At 41.8% G+C, this 19,822-nt stretch overlaps 1 protein-coding gene across 1 annotated transcript in view; it reads right to left on the reverse strand.

Moving 5' to 3' along the window:
- Positions 1-2,308: 2,308 nt before the first annotated feature.
- LOC127643526 (slit homolog 2 protein-like) overlaps positions 2,309-19,822 on the reverse strand; it is a 111,627-nt gene continuing 94,113 nt past the window's right edge. Inside the window, exons 31-38 of the mRNA XM_052126320.1 lie at positions 17,545-17,638; positions 16,281-16,418; positions 15,935-16,175; positions 15,674-15,804; positions 4,492-4,646; positions 4,130-4,418; positions 3,362-3,570; positions 2,309-2,605 (exon numbers count right to left, since the gene is read on the reverse strand). Of these exons, the coding sequence (XP_051982280.1) occupies positions 2,361-2,605; positions 3,362-3,570; positions 4,130-4,418; positions 4,492-4,646; positions 15,674-15,804; positions 15,935-16,175; positions 16,281-16,418; positions 17,545-17,638 (1,502 nt within the window). The 3' untranslated portion in view covers positions 2,309-2,360. The remainder of the gene's footprint in view (positions 2,606-3,361; positions 3,571-4,129; positions 4,419-4,491; positions 4,647-15,673; positions 15,805-15,934; positions 16,176-16,280; positions 16,419-17,544; positions 17,639-19,822) is intronic.

Raw genomic sequence — 19,822 nt, forward strand, 5'->3', positions numbered from 1 at the left:
TAGGCATATTTAAAGATATAGGCTATATATCTGAAAAGGGAATTTCTGTCAAAATTCTTAGAATCACTGTTTTTAAAATACAAACGGATTCTGATGGAAGATGTACATGAAGGTTCAAACTCCACAACTGTATATGGCTACAAAAGAAAACCAGCTGATTCAGTCTCAATAAATGAGCAGAAGCAGCATGAGAGATTAGACATGAAGCAATGCGTGAACTTTGTTGCCACCTGCTGGTAACAAGTAAGAACGTTGTCAAATTAGTGTGTTCCTGTGCTCGCTTTTTAAGACTATAGATGGTTATTTAATTTTTTTTTTTTTTTTTTTAACAATGATTAATGGCAAATCTGAAGTTTTGCCAGTCTGATTTTGTGATCTGTTGTGTGTGTGAGTTTGGCTGAGCATGTCATCATAATTTGTGTTTGGAGACTGAGTAAGCACTGCATACAGAGGAAGAAGCTTGTCGAGGGTTGGGACATCTTTATTCATAGGTCAGTAAAACAATTTGCTCATCTATGAGCAACGTCCTCTACAATAAACATCAGCATCATCATCCAAAGTCTACAATACCAATTTAGCAGCAATATGGTAACATTGGGAAAACAGAGTGGTAAACAAAGTGGTCTCATTTAGAAAAATGTCACAGTTTTTTTTTCTGTTTGTATCATTTAAAAAGGATATGTGAGGAGAACTTTTTACAAAGAGGTTTATTGGCGGCAACTATGGTGTGCAGTCTATACAGAATACATGGGGACATTTTAACTATACATTTAAACTCTAATATAAAGCACATCTGTGTCACCTTACACATTTGTTTAGGAGATTCAACAAAAAAATGTCACTTCACATTTGAAGATTTATAACACCACTAAGTTTGTTTGTTTGTTTGTTTTTTTAGATTTTCTTTTTTATGGTAAATACAACAGTCCCATTGGTCAAACCAACAGAATAAAGGAGACACAATGTTAGTCATCCTACTCAGTAAGCTAGGACTAATTTAAATCAGTAAAAGGACAAATATAGATTAATATATATTAAGAAATTCCAACTGTATCTCCAGGGAAAAGGGCTATACCGAATATAAGTAATGTGACAGTATTTTTGATACAATAAATACAAATGGTTTATAAAGTGAGTCAGATGAGGGTGTGCATATGTGTGTAAGTGTGTGTATATGCTTGAAGAGATCCTCTGTGTACACTTAGCGGTTGAGGTGTGCAAAATTGTGAGTGTGAATGGAAGCAATTATGATTAGTGTGTGCTTTGGAGAGGTACACTGTCAAAAAGTGGAGGGAAATCCCCTTGCAGTCTCCATGGTGATACTGAATCTCACCTTAAAGTCCAGGTGAAATTAGTTAGTGGCAGTCCAGAAAACCACGTAAAAGAATGGCACAAAAAGTGAAATATGTCAAAAGGGTGTGCTTGCTTGCCATTCTTGACTGAGGTGATTATTTTTTTTTAAAAAGAGAAAGGAATTTAAAAGGTCACAGTTCCTAAAACGATGACAACCCCCATAAATCAATTTTTGTTTTCTTTTTTTCCACTTCATAATAAAAATAGATTTGTTCTTTATCTTTGTCACGGTTTCGTGTCACCCGCACCATGTTTCGTGTCACCTGCACTGTGTTTCGCGTCATCCACACCATGTTTCGCGTCGCCTGCACCGTGTTTCGTGTTCTCCGCCCCGTGTTTTCTGTTTCACCCGTCACTAGTCACTTTCCATGTCACGCTCCCTTGTTGTCCGCCCGTTTTCTGTTTTACCGTTCACGCTCCCTGTCATGTCTTCCGTGTTGTCCGCCCGTGTTTCACTGTCTCTGTGAAAACTACACTTCCCTTCTTCCTGTCGTTTCCGGCCCTGTCTGCGTGTTATTGTCTGCACCTGTCTGTCATTTTGTCATTACCGTGTCTCTTTATTTAAACCCCGCTGTTTTCCCTTCCCGTTGTCGTGCGTTGACGTTCTCTGTTCGTCGCCCATGTCTGTGCTCGTGACCTTCGCCTTCGTTCTCTGTTCATGTTTCTCCACCTTAGTTTGCTTACCCTCGCCTTTGTTCTTTGTTCATGTTCCTCTTCCTCAGTTAGTTTTTTCCCATTGTGGACCCTTTGATTTGCTCCTGTGTTTGTTTATTTTGTCATAGCCTTAATAAAACTGCTTTTGGATCTCATCCACCTGTCTGCCTGCTCCTGCTTCTACATGAACGTTGCAATCTTACAGTAATCCATTATCTCCTTTGCAGAAAAAACAAAACAAAACATTAGTCCAACACTGACAAAAATAGATAAAACAAAAAGAGGGGACATCATTCAAGAAGAAAGCGAGGAGAGAAGAGGGGATACGGGATGTATTTCTTCTTTTTCATTATTTAGGATGGACATTTTGTGCAGCCACACTTGACAACTTTTTCCACCTCCTGTACAAAAGAGGATCCATCTGTGCATTGGAAGGTGTATTTCCTGCATTTGCTGCGGAGGGGGGCACAGCAGGAGGTCCCATCCCCACAGCTGCCCCGACATTCTAAACGGGAGACCTTCTCTGTGCTTTGGCATGCTGCATAGCCCTTCTGCGTCTGATAGTGATCTCGGACCCGTTCCCCCCGACACGCCATCTCTACAGAGAGAGAGAAAGAGAGAAAATGATTGAGCACTTGGTCACAATATTAGGTTCATTATATCAATAATGATCTGGCCACTATTATTTTCAAGTGAAACTGAAAAGTGACCCTAAGAAAACTCACAGAAAAAAATTAGAAAAGAAAAAAGAAGAACATTCCTGTCGGGAGCATAAGGAACATAAGTGCACCTCAAGCTTAAGATTAATTACTGGTTAAAGAAGGAAGGAAATTTCTCTTGATGAATTCTGAACACACACATGCACACACCCCTCACCTGGCGGACCTGAGTGGGGTCCACGGCACTTTCAGTAACAGCTTGAAAGTTTCAGGAAGGTTAAAAATGAACGTTAGTTTAATAATAACAGTAATAACAGTCCAAGATTATTTCCCTGTTTGGTTTAAAAAAATTTATCAAAACAACCGCACTAAAAACACATAAAGCAAATAAGCATTTAAAGGCTGTTAGGACACTGGTGACATACAAAAGCAGGTTGTGATATTAAAGGTGCTGTAATTGATTTTTTTTATTAAATGACATGCAGAAAACACCTCTATTACCAGTCAGATATCAATGAAATAGGTGCTATTAAATATCACACCTGTCTCTGTAAAGAGGGGGCATGGATAATTAAACGGCTAGTCTGGTGACAGTTCCAGAATGTCTAAAATTACTTACAGCACCTTTAAGCACAGCTGGCTAATTGAGTATCAGATAATTGGTAAAACAATCACTTTACGTGAGCGTGTCATACCTTTATCACAGCTTTCCCCTGTGTAGCCGCTGTTGCACTCACAATAGGCTTTCCCCAGTCCAGAAACGCGACAGTGCCCTTGTTTACATGCTATGTACTGACAGGGACTCATCTGTTCCTCCTCATCACACAGTACACCTGCGAAGCCTGGATGACAGCGACAGCTATACAAGTATGAGTTTATGGGTAGACAGGAACCATGGATACATCTAAGACAGAAAGACACATAAAAACAAAGAGTGTGTACATAGCATTTTATGTACAAAGCACTTTACAAAACCAACAAAAAAAGACAGAAAACCTTGCAGGTTTCCTACCATCATGGAAAACTGTAAAATATTAGAAATGTTATTAATTGCATTTACCAGGCCTGGAAAAGTGACTGAAATTAGTATACTCTTTAGAGAAATGTCAATGGCCTTTAAATATTTTATTAAAGTATACTATTTAAACTTGGTATACTAACAGTATACTAAGTATGCAGTTTCTCTATCTGTGCTTTGTCATTAAATGTTTAATTGGCTGGATATAGCGCTTACGTAGATTAAAACTTGGAAGCCATTTTAATGTTCAGTTTATGAATGATGATTCATTAGAGAATGCTTTTTATCACCAACGACTGGAAAAGTAATGGAAAAATCGTAACAGTTCACAGGTCAAAAAGCATAGGAACCCTGACTTTATACCTTACCTTCCACTGAAGCACAGATAGATACAAGTTAAGAAGATGAAAGAATGTGGTTGTGTTTGGATTTTTTAACCTCTTACTTATTCCCATTACATGGATTGTTGATCTGCTGGTTGCACAGCTGCCCGGTCCACCCTGCCTCACACTCACAGCTGAAGGATGAGTGACCGGTAGCATGGCACTGCCCATGAGCGCACACACTCCGCTGGCATGGCCGGCAGCCTGGCACCACCCCCTCCTGCAGCAAGAACTGGGTGAGGTCCTGGAGCTGGTCATTAATATAAAGGTTTCTGATACAGCTGTGGAAACTAGAGCCGTTTCTCCCAGAGCCCTGACGCAAAGAGGCCATTCCAGACTGCAGAGGAGTTCCTGAGAGGAGAACAGATTATTATTTAAGAAGATTATTAAGATGTTACAGTTGAAATGTTAAGATATTACATACCTCCAACATAAAGCGGAGAAGGGCTGGGTACTGGGCTTGGATTGTTTGCAGTAGTAATGGATTTGGAGCTGCCTCCATCAATGGAGAGAGACAGAGATTGATCTTTTGCCACCAGCTCCACTACATGAAAACTTCCATCATTTATCATTTCCACACTAGAGAGGGTGAGGGAGTGTGTTAGTAAACATTGAGGGTGAAACCTGCAGTCAGTGTTTTAGTTGATAAGTTAATAGTTTATACAGTAGTTAATATGTGATGTGTTACTAGTTCCCCTTCTGTCACTCACTCGACGTTGTGTTGAAAGAAGTGACACAAGGGGTCTTCCTTGGGAGCCTCATGTACCTCTGAACTTGAGAAAAGGCCAATGTGAAATAGAGTTTGTTTCTTTAAAAGAGTTTGAGTTTTTACTCATAAAAGAGCAATACACAGCAGGCGTTGAACGTCCTTTTCAGGACGAGTCTTTTTAAAGATGTCTTTCCGCCTCTGTGTAGTTCCTGGATGCGATCGATTTCTCTCCACGCATTGATCCTTCTTCCCACAGGATTGAGGATGACCCGGCTGGCAATGAAGGCGATTTGGGGATGACAACGTGCTCGGTTTCGCCGGGTACATCCCCACGAACCACCATCCACCCGGCACACTCGTCCGAGCTCTCTTGAGCCCCCGGAATTGGATGACGATATCGGCGCTGCATCGGAGAGCATCACAGTGGCGTCTGATGCTGATGACTCATCTGAGCTGCCACCTTCGGGTCTGCTCGCCCAGTCTGAGGCTGACGCGCGGATGTCTGCTATGCTTTCCCGGGCCACCGTGAGGCTGGACTGGAAACTTCCGGTTGCAATCCACCTGTGTTCCGTCCTGCATGCCATGGCTCTCCTACAGGTTCACCAAGCCAAGGCACTCCAAATCTGCACCTGGGTAGTCCCAACCCCGACGTGCCCTCACTCTCAGAGCCACGGAGATCACAGCGCAGGCACTCAGGTGGGTGATGGCCACCCTCGTGGTCCAGGAGCATCACCTCTGGCTGAACATGTTTGAGATGACCGCTTTCTCAACACCCCCGTCTCCCAGTTGGCCTCATCAGTGCCACCGTCAACAACTTCGCCCAGCAGTTTTCACCGGTGAAGAAGCAGATAGAGGCGATATCCCACATCATGTCGCGGTGTCGCCAAACCACCGCGACCCACCTGCTCGCCGAGGGCATCCCCTTGCGGCTAAACAACAGGTAGCTCTGCCTCAACCCGGGCCCAGTTCTCAGCCCCAGCGTCGAGCACCTCGCAGGTGGAATACACCCCCATGTAGCACCTGTTCCCCCTCAGGGGTGCTGGGAACATAAGGTCTGTTTATGACATCTCTTTTGGGAGCGTTGGGGAGGGTTGCGTGCAGCTGATACAGTTGCCCCTATCATGCAGCAGCCTGCTTGCACCTGTGAATGGGACCCATTGTGTCACTTCATTCAACACAACGTTGAGTGAGTGACAGAAGGGGAACGTCATGGTTACTGCTGTAACCTCCATTCCCTGTGGGAGGGAACGAGATGTTGTGTCCCACCTGCTACAGCGCTAGACCTACCAATGTAAATGGTCGTGCCTTATCCTCAGCTCCTCAGTGCATAAACCTGACTGACAGAAGCACGCCCACTTCCCTTTATACCCGTATGTCCGGGGGCGGGACATGCAAATTCTGTCTGCCAATTTCACACTGGCCTTTTCTCAAGTTCAGAGGTATGCGAGGCTCCCAAGGAAGACCCCTTGTGTCACTTCATTCGACACAACGTCTCGTTCCCTCCCTCAGGGAAGTGAGGTTATGACAGTAACCATGACGCTTATCTTTAAATCTAGCCCACAAATACATTTTCACATTATAGTTTGACTTTTAAAGTTCTCCTATAGTTTTCTTTAAAGGGATAGTGCACCCGAAAATTTTAATTCATCTCATCGTTTACTCACCCTTATGACATCCCAGACATATTACTTTTTTCTTCTGAAAACAAAGATTTTTAGAAGAAAATCTGAGCTCTGTTGGTCCACACAATCCATTTTAGGGGTACCTACATTTTGAAGCTCCAAAAATCATATAAAGGCAGCATAAAAATGAATCCATAAGGCTCCAGTGGTTAAACTCACGCAGCTCTAAAGTGCCTGGATAGAGCTATCAGTTAGCACTCCCATTCATATCTTTTGCATTGCTCAGTTGGCACGGGGTACCCTGGATGTAGCCATCTTTTCTACTGCTGTAGAAAAATGACGTCCTCACAGCACAAAGTGTGTGCGTTAATAATTAACCAATGGAATTTTACACCAGACAATGCTAAATAAAATACATAAATCATCCAATCCTGCCAGCCACTATCATGTTTATACTAATTAACTTTTTCCCTTATTGCTGACCATCTGTAATGATCATTCGCAGCAGGCGTACATTAAAACAAATACTACTAATTCTATTTTATAATATTAAATTTCAATTAAATTTAGTTAAATGATTGACCTAACAATTACTTAAAAATGGCAACATTCCAGATTGATGAATGAATTATGCATTACAACTATCTGGTTTTTAACACGCTGCTGTTTAGTTTTTAACACTCTGCTATATTCAAAATAGTTTAAATAACCATGACACAAGACAGAAAAAATCAAGAGTTACCATTTGTTAATTTTGTAGCACCTCTGAGAGGTGGCTATCCTGAGTTCTTTAAAACCTCTATCCAATTAATCAAATAAGTGGGATTTCTCTAATAAACTTATTAGTGCTTTACTTGTGTGTACGTAATTACTAACTTATTACATGAAATACTCTTTTCCTTTAAATCACCATTTAAACAATAATATTCACACTTTGAAATGAAATATCTAGGAATTACTTTTGTCCTTAAAACCCTTCCACATTTAACCCAAAAACACAATTTTTTCCTATTATTACAGGCATTTTCACATATATTCACAACAAATATTTAACATTTTAAATGCTGTATTTAGTATAACATGAACATTACACAAATATGCATTTCTCTCATTGAGCAAATTATAACGCCATTGCTGGTCAATGAATCTTAACTTTTAAACCTCTGTTTATTAAACTATGAAATTATTTATTCAACTTGTATATCTTATATTAATGAATTAATTTCAACCTGGTTACACCCCCTTTTAAATGTCTGTTTGTCCTCATCAGACACTAATAAACTAGCAAAGGAGTCCTAAGGGCATAATAACTATTGTTTCTAGTGTTTTCCTATTTTAATGACTATCCCTCAATACAATGGTTAGAGGCTGATCTCTTGATCTACCAGGCTCATCATAGGTAAGTCTAATAGTTGGCTTGGCAGTTCTCTTAGGTCTAGGCTCAGATCTGGGCTGCATTCTATCCTCCTTGACCTCAGATAATTCTTCAGGGTCAGACTCTGATCCAGCTTCACTGGTCTCTTCTAGAGCTACTTCCTGATCACACTCCTCATCCTCAGGTTCCGGTTCACTGTTGTGGTCAACATCGTCTGGGTCTGAATCATTTTCATGAACAGTTTCAGCTTTAGGGTCATTTTCTTGTTCTGTTTCAGGGTCATCTTCTAAGTCAATTACTGGCCTGGCAGTTTTTAGCACCCTCGGGACAGGCTCTCTCCGAGTGACATGTTGAGTGACATAATACTCCATGTCAGAGGACAAATCAGAAAACTCCTGTAACGCTTGAGTCTCTGGTCTCGAGTCTCTTTGACTTTTCTTGCGAGTGTCTGCTCTGGTCTTAGGTCTGGCAGGTGGATCAGCATCCTGGTCGGTGGGTGGCATTCTCACAAGCTGTCCAATAGGAAGAAGGTGGTCTCTGTGCATAGTTTTTTCTCTAGCCTTCCATCCTCCCGTTTGATCTTGAACACAGGTATGTTTGGCATCTTTCCTACGACAACATATAAGTCAGGGCTCCACTTAATTTCTAGTTTGTGCTCGCCTCTCAGGCCTAAATTACGGAGCAGGTAACTCGGCGATCATATAACCTCTTGTTTCTCTGGTGCCGTTTGTCTGCAGCATCAGAGGCTAGCTTGTAGGCTTGCTTCAAGTCTTCCTTCAGCTTTGTGACATATCGGTTGTGAGACGCATCTTCTATGCCATCTGGGGACGTTCCAAAGCACAAGTCAACAGGAAGTCTCGCCTCTCTGCCAAACATTAAATGGTAAGGCGAGTATCCTGTGGCATCACACTTTGTGCTGTTGTACGCGTGGACCATGTAAGGCACATGTTGGCTCCACGTACGCTTCTTCTCCCGGCTTAAAGTACCTAACATGGAGAGCAGAGTTCTGTTGAACCTTTCTGGCTGCGGGTCTCAATGCGGATAATATGGTGTGGTCCGTGACTTGTGTATCCCCATCAAGGTCAACAGCTCTCGGATCAAGCGGCTCTCGAAATCTCTTCTTTGATCCAAATGGATCCTCGAAGGCAGTCCATAATGTATTAAATATTTTTCAATCAGGACCTTAGCCACAACATGGGCCTTCTGGCTTTTTGTTGGGAAAGCCTGAGCATATCTTGTGAAATTATCTGTGACCACTAACATATTGCTTATGCCTTTGGAGTCAGGCTCCATGGAAAGAAAGTCCATGCACACTAAATCCATATAGGCCCTTGGCTTACAATCTGGTGCAATGGAGCAGCTCTCTGTATAGGCGTCTTGTGAGTGACACAGTCTCCACAGTTCTTGATGTATTCTTCCACATGCATCGACATCCTAGGCCAAAAGAATCTACTTCTTGTACCAGGTGCCCCAGGTCATCATGCATGGCCTGCATAACTATCTCCCGGAACACTCTTGGCAGGATGAGTTGACTGACCACATCTCCAGATGGTCTCCGGCTGCACCGGTACAGCAATCCATCTTCCATTGACAGCTTCCTAGCTTCTCTTTTCAATCTGGATAACTCAGGACTCCCGTACACGTCCTCTGGCCAGCGCCCATACCTGATGGCTTGTATGGCCGGTCCGATGGCTTCATCCTCTTCCTGAGCCTTCCTGAGATTCTTTTTGGACATGAGTTCCAGGGACTTTAACTCCATGTGTGTTGGAAAGGCATACAGGTCAGGAACACAGTTGGGAGATGCTCCAAGCTGAGCAACACAGACTGGTGTACTGCGTGCAAACTCTGGGATGCCAACTCTCTGGCAGATGGTCTTCAGTCCAGACTGAGGGATAGTCACCCAGCCATCATCATCCTCTTCTGGCATGTTCCTTGACAACAGGTATGCATCAATGTTATTTTGGCCTGGGCAATACCGCACATCAAACTCATACGTCGATAGGGCAGCTAGCCAGCGATGCCCCACCGCATTGAGCTTGGCTGTGGATAGACTACTGCTCACTTGAGTGACAAGAATTCTAGCTGATGTATGGTGGTAGTTTCTCTCTGCAGAGCTGAGTTTTCTGCCTTCAGTGTGTTCTTGGTAAAGAACAGTGCCCAGACCCTTCAAGCTTGCGTCCACATGCAGGATGTATGGATTCTGTGGATTGGCAAATGCCAGAACAGGCGCATGTGTCAGACAATGAATTATGTGATGAAACGCATCGGTGCAGGCTTTGTCCCATCTTTCCTCAAAAGGCTCTGATTCTTTCAAGTAGACTTGTTCACATCTTGGGTCATTTCTTTCTCTTCTGTGTTGGAGCATATCCCTTCGTGAGTTCAGTCAGTGGTCTGACGATTGCAGAATAGTTCTGAATGAATCGGCGGTAATAACCGCAAAACCCTAAGAAAGATTGTAACGTCTTCAGGTTTGTTGGCATTGGCCAGGTAGTGACAGCCTCAATCTTGTTTGGATCTGGGGTGACGCCATCTGCAGACACGATGTGCCACAGGTACTTGACCCTCGGCAGACAGATCTGACACTTGTCAACTGAGAGTTTCAGCCCAACTTCACCGAGATGATCTAGAACATTGAGCAGACTCTCTTCATGTTCCTCGAGAGTTTTTCCAAACACTATCACGTCGTCAAGGTACACGAGCGCTTGTAGGAGGTTCATGTCACCCACTGCATTTACCATTAACCTTTGAAAGGTTGCTGGTGCCCCAGTAATGCCTTAAGGCATTTGTTCGAACTGGAAGAATCCTAACGGGCAAATGAATGCCATTTTCTCTTTTTCTTCTTCGGACATAGCTATCTGGTAGTAGCCTGAATAAAAATCCAGTACAGAGAACCACTGGCTCCCTGTTAAGGCATTCAGTGCATCTTCAATGCATGGTGTTGTATACTGGTCAGGTATGGTTCGGCTATTCAACAGTCTGTAATCTATCCACATCCTAATAGCCCCGGTCTTCTTTCTGACTACAACTATTGGGGATGCATATGGGCTTCACGACTCTGTTATGATCCCTGCCTGCAGCAGTTCCTGTAGATGCTTTCTCACATCTTCGATATCTGCAGGGGCCAGCCGGCATGATCGTTGACGGAAAGGCCGGGAATCAGAAAGTCGGATTCTGTGCTCTAGTCCTCCTGCTAATCCCACTCTTGCATTGAGAAGACATGAGACTTCTGAGCCAGTTTCTTACATAATCTGTTCTTCCATTGTTCTGAGATAGGAGAGTCTCCAAAGTTGATCATGCTCTCATCAAAGTCAGAGGAAGCAGTCTCCTTAGGGGGAATCATCGCAACTGGATCAATGTGATACACACATCCAATCACTGTTCCCACAGGTATGGAAGTTTCTCTTGAAGATTCATTCTTGAGTAGTCACGGGCACAACCATGGGATGAAGAATCACATCAGCAGGTAAGGCAGCTGCAGGTAATGAGTCTATCATCAGGATTTCTTGAGCAACAGGCTTCTTCAGCTCGACCTTGCACACAACCAGAGCATCACCATCTGGGGTTAAGACCAAAGGGCCTGGACCCATCCATCTGACACGGCCAGCCTCATCATCATGGACAGGGACATCAACACCCTTGAATGCAGCTTGATCTTCCTTGACACAAACACGAAGGCCTAGTGTTCGAGTGACATCAATGCCATTGTCTTTGCATTGATCCACCAAGCGTCTAACATGGCTCGCATTAATGCCCACAATGACCGCCGTCTCATCTTCAGCTTTGGGATCATTTTCAGCCCTGGGGTTTGGACATATGAGAGCTAGGACAGTTACAGTCTGGCTGGTTCCTAACACCTCCGCTGGATACTCCATATCAACTACCACGTAGCCACGGTAAGGGTAGCTAGTGCCAGACTTGCTTAAACCCCACAGGGAAAGGCCAGAAACTGGCTGAATGGGCATATCAGACAAGTACTTCCGGTACCAGGGTTAAAAAATGATCATCACCTGAGAGCCACTATCTAATAAAGCAGTGCAGGGTTGTCCATTAACCTTCATCAGCACCAGGCTAGGCGGCCCAACTAACCCATCCAGAATATGCACACTCTCAGGCATGTCAGCGGTACTTTTATTAACAGAACAGTTAACTGCATTAGCGGTGGCATCACTTGATGTCTGGTTGTTCTTGGATAGCTTCAGAGCCTGGATAAGTCTCTTGATAACTTTAGCCTGGGTTTCTGGTTTTTGACACTTCCTTGCAAAATGCCCACTCTCACCACATCGATAACAGAAGCATTCCTCCGATACTTTGAATGATCGTTGTGCGGAGCTGACTACTGGTTTTGTTGCATTCACAGCTGAAACAGCAGCTTGAGGTTCAGCTACTTTATTTGTGACTTTCTGTTGCAAGCGCTTCATTTGTTTTTTCAAAGCTGCTATCTCAATGTCTGAACTTCACTCACTGTACTCTACATTTGGGGGAATTTTCTCACTGCTAGCTGACGTGTCTTGTGATTGCTTAGACATGACAGCAGCAACCAAGGCCTTAAGTTCTTTGATCTCAGCCTTCAAGTTCTGAATTTCAGTCTGTTTCACATCAGCATTCTGCCTTACATTTCCACTTTGCATGACAGGAGTAATCTTGTTTCGTGAGGCCTCAAATCCCTCTTCTGTGCGTATCTCCTTTAACAGCTGGAGAAAGGTTGGGGGTGTTGCTTTCCTCTCTCTCAGATGAAGGTTAACTAACATCATATCCGAGGCTATCGCACCACGCAACAACTGTTTTAGTCTTGCTTTATCTGCACACCCAAGGGGAAGACCATCTCTCTGCACAACCCTATTCAGCGACTGTTCTAGACATCTGAGGAAGTCAGACAGCTTCTCACCTGGTTGTTGCTGCAGTAAACGAAATGCAAAATACAACTCTTCTCCTGATTCTGCTGTCCCAAAAGCATGCTCAAGGGCCTCTAAGCAGTCTTTGGGGCTCACATCAAGATCACTGGCTCGTGCTGCTTTTACAATATCAAGCGCCGGGCCTCTAAGACTTTCCTTCAGTCTCCGCCTCTTCTCTTTGTGAGAGCAGTCACTCTCTTCCACCATGAGCCGTGCTTGACCCAACCAGTGGTCAAACTGCTCCTCTCCAGCTAGGGTGGGCAACAACCCAGAGAAAGTTTGTAGGTGGCGATAGCTTCCATGCTCACTTGAGGACTTGTCAAGTAAATCACTTTCAGCTCGCAGAATGGCCTCTGTTGTCTTGGCAGCAGCCTCATCTTCTGGAAACAATGTGCTAATTTCTTCAACATGCGTACCTGGAGCTTGTTGCGATCCAGACATCAGAAATTGTGCTTTGCTTCGTGAAGCTTCATCTGCAATGATAAGAGACCACGGCCCTCCACCTTCAATAGGAGACACTTCAAAGGGAATGATTTCGTCTTTTACTACTTCCTTACATTCACACAAAACCAAGTATCGGTTTTGTTGGCTGTTGAAGATGCGGCTTCTGACTCGCACACGTCCCAAACACTTCACTGTTTGCATTGTCTCTTCAATTACACTTGTGTCTACATCTTCTCGAATGAGCACCATGACTGCATGAGACTCCTCTAATGCCTCGCCACGGCACCATCCCTTTAATTCTGATGCTAACTGTTTTATGCTCTCCATATTAGCTTATAAGTTAGCCCTAGTTTCAGAATGCAAATTTTCAGTTGTAAATACTAAAAAAAAAAAAAAAGAAAAGAAAATCCACACTATTATCCCAGTGGTGGCTCCATTTTATGTAGCGCCTCTCTAGCGTGTTTAACTATAGTGAGAGGTGGCTATCCTGAGTTCTTTAAAACCTCTATCCAATTAATCAAATAAGTGGGATTTCTCTAATAAACGTATCAGTGCTTTACTTGTATGTAATTACTAACTTATTATATGAAATACTCTTTGCTGTCTGCCTTTTAAAGCTGATTTGTGGCCATCGGACTGCATATGAGATTTAACAGCTCCATGTTGACAACCAACGGGCTGCAACCATGTCCTAAATTCTTTGTCTTCTAGCCACTTTTGCTGGAATTTGCACTTACCCATTTCTTTTCGACTTGACTAAATTTACGTTCTCTGTTCAAACTCCTCCAGGTCCCAGCCTGCCGCTGTCCAAACATCCGGCGTTACGGGAATTTTGCACCGGCCGGAGTCAATTACCAAACTGGTTCCATGTGTTTATCACACCAATGAACATATTTTTGCGACAGTTATTAATTATGAAGGTTATATTCAAAATAAATTGGTGATATTATTTTCTCAAAACGATCTATATTTTTTATGCGTGTAGGAATAACATTTAATTCTTTTTTATGCCATTTAAGGCCTTCATTTTCGCAAAATCCACTTTTAATGCTTTTCAATGCCCCGTGGAAACCCTGATTCAAATGCCCCCAGAAATGTGTGTACTTTTTGAGCAGTGGTGGGTAATATTGCTCAACTGCCACCACCGTGACGGGCAAACTAAGACAAGAAATACTGTTAGACACAATGATGCTTGCTTGAAGAAACACACTTGATTATATTTTGAAGAACAGATGAAATAAATAATCTGTTAAATTCCCAAGCGTTGATGCCATATGACACCATGCGATGATTGGATGTGTGAATGGCGAGCTCTGTGCATTTTGCTAGTTTTAATACTTTTAATGACATAAACCGGTGAGATTCGATACACTCTGTTCCATAAATGTTCTAAGAGGACAATATGTCTAAAAATTCTAAATCCTTGGGCTCTGGAGACATTAAAAGACACTTACGTGCTCAATCTGATGCCCCCACCAGGAAGTCGACTTAGTCGGAGAGGTGCGGGAAATGTGGCGAGAGATGCTGAACATGTTGGCAATGCTGATGAAGGTCAATGCTGACTTTGAGGATCTTGCTGTAATACGTCGATCGATCACTGCCATGGAGGCGAAGTTCACTGATGTGGTTACAAGAGTGTAGGATGTCTAGAAATAGATCAATTAAATGGAGTCATCAGAGACTAATCTGCTAGTGACCAAGGTGGATTTGGAGCATGTCTGGGAGAAGTTGGAGGACATGGAGAACCATAGTCGGTGGAATAACGTCTGTATCGTCAGAGTTCCTGAGGGAGTAGGGGGACAGTATATGGTGAAATACCTGGATGGGCTCCTTCCGAATCTGCTCAACATAGCTGACCATAAGCTGGAAATCGAGCAAACTCACAGGGTTCCTGCTTGGCGATCCATGGAAGGAGACAGGCCCCGATTAATTCTGGCCAAATTTCTGAGATCATACAATAAATATCTTGTGCCTGGAAGGCTTTCTTGAAAGAACCACAGCATTTTCTGTTACCAAACTTTGCAAATTCGCCAATTTGACAATTCGTAATCGACAGTGACATTGTTCTTTCCCTGATGGCCCAGCCCGAATAGACTTTTGGCGACCCACCAGTTGAGAAACACTGCTTTAACTCACACACACACTCACTTATGTCAGACCCCTCACCTCGTTTCTCTCTGACATTTTCTCCACTGCATGTGTGTGTGGTGCAAGTTGACGAGTCTGACAGGCAGTCGAATAGGAAAGGCGATGCGCACGCGCAGGTGAGATTCTCCGTCCGGTTGCATTTGTTTTCTCAATACCGTAGAGACACAAATGTACACGGTATGAAACCCATCAATTTTCATACCATGGTATACCATGATACCGTTATATCACTGCAACACTTCAAATACAATGTGGTCACGTGTGCTTTTGATTCCTCCATATGTGATCCGATCACAAAAAATTAAAAAACCCTTTGCACACTTGTTTTTACTGCTGACCACTTGTGATCGGATCATCTGAAATGCATCTTAATATCAAGTGTTAACGGGGTCAATGTATAGTAGGTGTGTGTGTACCTGTAGATTGCAGAAGGTGGGTAGGTCCCAGAGTCATAACTGACTCTCAGTCTGCCTCTGTACAGCTCAACTGCGATGTGTTCATCATCACCTTTGTAAAGCAACACTCCATTATCCTCATCTGTGGCAATCTATAAAACTCACACACACACACCACATGAGTGTGTATACCGCATGCATATATGGTGATACATTACCTTAATTTCTCTTTCACACACAAAACAGAATAAAAGTAGAATAATAATTGTAGGTCATATATACCTGGAGTGATATATTGGCCTGTTCTGTTATAAGATTGGAGGGGATCTGCAAGAAAGATTCTCTATTGATAAAGTTGACGCTGACCAATCTCTCACACCGCACACCCTCGTAACCATGGAGACACTGACACACAGGATCTGTGTCCTTGACAACACACTGTGCACCATTGGCACAATCAGAGTGATCACACAGACTTGTTCTGGGCAGTACCATCGGAGAAGAGAAATCACAGAACAGCCCACTGCACAATCACACAGAGGGACAGATGTGTCACATGGTACACTCTGAATGGTCTGTTTATGACCTGTCAATGATAACTTTAGTGTGTTTGTGCATTTATGCTCACCTGTACCCTACTGGACACGCACACGTGTAGCCATTCACAGCATCGATACACTGAGCACTGTTTTTACACTTATTGTCTTCGCAATCATCAAAATCCACCTCACAGTGCTCCCCTGTGTAACCTGGATTGCACTCACACCTATAAACACACACCAAGACACTGTGACTATCACAGAACATAAAAAAATCCCAGCCTCATCTTTAACTTAAAAGACCCAATGAAATTGCTTAAAAAGTGTTTTTTTTCCCAGTGTTGACCTAAGTCCTGATGAAACAGAAAGTTGGGGCCAGACATATCAAAAGGATTATCCTTTTGTTTTCAATAGCCTGTAATGTCATGACCATGAAACATGATTTGCTAGCTGCTAGTGGGTTGTAAGTGGCATTTCCCTGAGGAACATTCTCATTCTAGAGAGTATTTGATTTGTAAAAAATCTATGTAGTGCAAGATGATCAATATATCATCAATATATTTTACCTGTTTTCCCAGAAGAGAATGTTGAAAATTTTCAAAAATTGAAATGCTAAAACTTAATTTTGTCAACTTCAAGGAGTACACGTGCATAGAAGACCTCAAAGATAACAACACAACTGAACTAAAAGGCACAATTTCTCTTTTTTTTATTGGCTCTTTAATTCTTTTTGTTAATTCATGCAGATTAATTTAAATGAAAATAATCCAACATTTAGAAGCCATAAAAATGTTTTCAGTAACTTAAGGTCCTGCCACAGCATCTTAAAGGGGTTCAACTCTAAACACTTTTTCACTGCTTCAGCAATTCAATTGTAGATTTGTTTTTGTGGTCGGCACCATCCTTTTTTCTTTATACTGTATAATGAAACAAGTGTGTTATCTGAATTTAGCTTTCTCTAATTCTAGAAGCTGGTGTTACTTGTCCTGATATGTAATACCACTGAATTAAAAGAGGGTCTACTTTCCATGACTCTACCTGAACATAACCCTAAAACCTCTCAAAGCTACATAAACATATTCATCATCCAATTATATTGAATCATATATTCTTTGAACCCCTCCCCTCAAGCCCATTTATATCCCAACAGGAGTGTTGGATAAATTCTTCAAGAAAGACCTCTAGAGTCGCTTCATTCGACACAACGTCTCATTCCCTCCATCAGGGAACGGAGGTTACAACAGTAACCTAGACATTCTCCAGAAAAAGTTCTGCTTGTGGATAACTAGTTATCTTTCTACTCATTCCATCTGAGGCTAAGACTATGATACAGGTAGTGTTGATAAAACTTACATGAAGCCCTTAACTGTCAGAATACATTTTGAGTCGTGTTGACATGGGTTCAGCTCTGAAGCGCAGAAATCCATCTTATCTTCACACAGCTCTCCTGCACAACACACACACACATATTTTTTAAACAGATCTATGATAGTATATATGGTATAGAAATTGTTCTAACTGTAGCAATTCTGCTATACTGTTTACACCATGGTATATCAGCAAATAAAAAATAAAAAAATAAAAAAAAACTCTCTCAAGTAGAAAACTATAGCCTTTTACTATAGGCATTTCCAGTGTAGACAGCTGATTATTATAATGCAGCATTTTAGTCTTAATGAGAAATACCAGGATGACCTACTATTCCCAGCAACTGGACACTTTACAATCCCTTAATCCCTCGGGAGCTGAGGCGACATCGTGCTGAAAATGCTGGATTTAAAAAACATCGGTGAACCATGAGTCGGAAGGCTCCTCTCAACTGTAAGTGCTATACAGTACATTCAGAAAGTATTTAGACCCCTTCATTCTTTTCACATTTTGTTATGTTTTAGACTTATGCTAAAATTCTTTAAATATTTTTTTTGTTTCACATCAATCTACACTCCATACCCCATAATGACAAAGCAAAAACTAGATTTCTGATAAATTTGCAAATTTATTAAAAAGAAAAAACTGATATCACATTGACATGTGTTCAGACTAGAGGTCGACCTATATTTTTTTTTTTCAGGCCGATGCCGATGCCGATCTTTTGAAATTCGGTTCGGCCGATGGCCGATTAATGCTGCCGATTTATTTTGGCCGATATTTGGCCGATATGTGCTTGTTTTTAACCTCTTATTTGAACCTTTTATTTGAAACACAAATAATTACTTAAGATAGACAAAATTTCTCAACAAATACATTTATTGAACACTTGACCAATCTGCACTTGTACACTTAAATTAAAAATGTATAATGTAAAAACATATTGTATAAATAATGTATAACAAATATATTAAATAAACAAAGCAGGTGTTACGAACTGCTCCGAGACACGAAGGTTGAGATCCAAATGCAGCTTTAATTAAGGGGCAATCCAGATACGTAATCCAATATTCAAAGCATCCAAGAGAAGCACAGGCATAACTAGGGATGGGTATTGTTAAGTTTTAATGGTATTACTACTCTTACCGATACTGCTTATCGATCGGGTACTTCAACGGTATTCTTAATGGTTGTTTTTGTTTATATATATATATATATATATATATATATATATATATATATATATATATATATATATATATATTATTAAACAAAGATAAACGTTATATAGGCACAGTGATTTAATTTCAGGAAGGTCTACTAACTTTACTGTTCAGGTGTGGTCTAAAATGTAATCTAATAAAGTAATCAATTGTAAAATAACACTGCATAGTTTATTATAGATAAATTAATGCTTATTAGTGCAGAAGTTATTCATTAAAGAGCTGTAAGTGATTTACTCTTTGCCTTTTGTTGTTTGATTCGCAGTAATGGCTCAATCGTCAGCATGTTCATTATTAGACAGCTTCCCCTTTAAGACCGAGTCTAATAGGCTCCTGATGCAGCATATTTTCTCCCAACTATTTCCATAACTACGTCCATTTAAGACATAAACTGTGTTTAAGTGAATCTCCAAGCCGGTCGTTTTGACATATTTTTGTGTATAGTTGATTGTTTAGACGCGCACATGAAACCCAAAGTAGCCTATACTTTGCTTGTCTCGTTGCGGTGTGTTTTGGAGCGCGCGCCGCCTTAGGAACGGTATCTCTTGCGCTCTTTTTATTATTAAACGCGTCCCGCAATTTAGCAACAGAAGCTAGACTGCATTTTACAACAATCACCGATCGTGCTGATTCTGACGTTAAGTTTGAGTTTTAGGGAGAAATGTCAGTGCACCGCTGTGAAGGGAAGGAAGTTGTGCTAGACAGAATGTGGCTTATGTATAAATATTATTTTTATAATCTTTGGAAGGCGAAATCTAAAATAAAATCAGACTAATAATCACAGATCTAAACCAGGCTACATTTAAATGTTTAGTTCTGTCCTCTGTCGTCACTCATTATGCAGGGCTCTTGTTGTGCTCACTGTGCGCGAGATCTCTCTCTCTCTCCGACTGCGAATAGCTAAATTGCATCACAGACAAATGGTTTCATATTACTATACATAGAAATGGCTGGCGAGATAAAATAACTTTCTCTTTATAGCAATAATAAATGTATTTTCTTAATTTCTCCAGTACCGACAGCAGAACCGATAATGTCCG

This window comes from Xyrauchen texanus, chromosome 5 (assembly GCF_025860055.1).
Source record: "Xyrauchen texanus isolate HMW12.3.18 chromosome 5, RBS_HiC_50CHRs, whole genome shotgun sequence".
NCBI classification, from domain to species: domain Eukaryota; kingdom Metazoa; phylum Chordata; class Actinopteri; order Cypriniformes; family Catostomidae; genus Xyrauchen; species Xyrauchen texanus.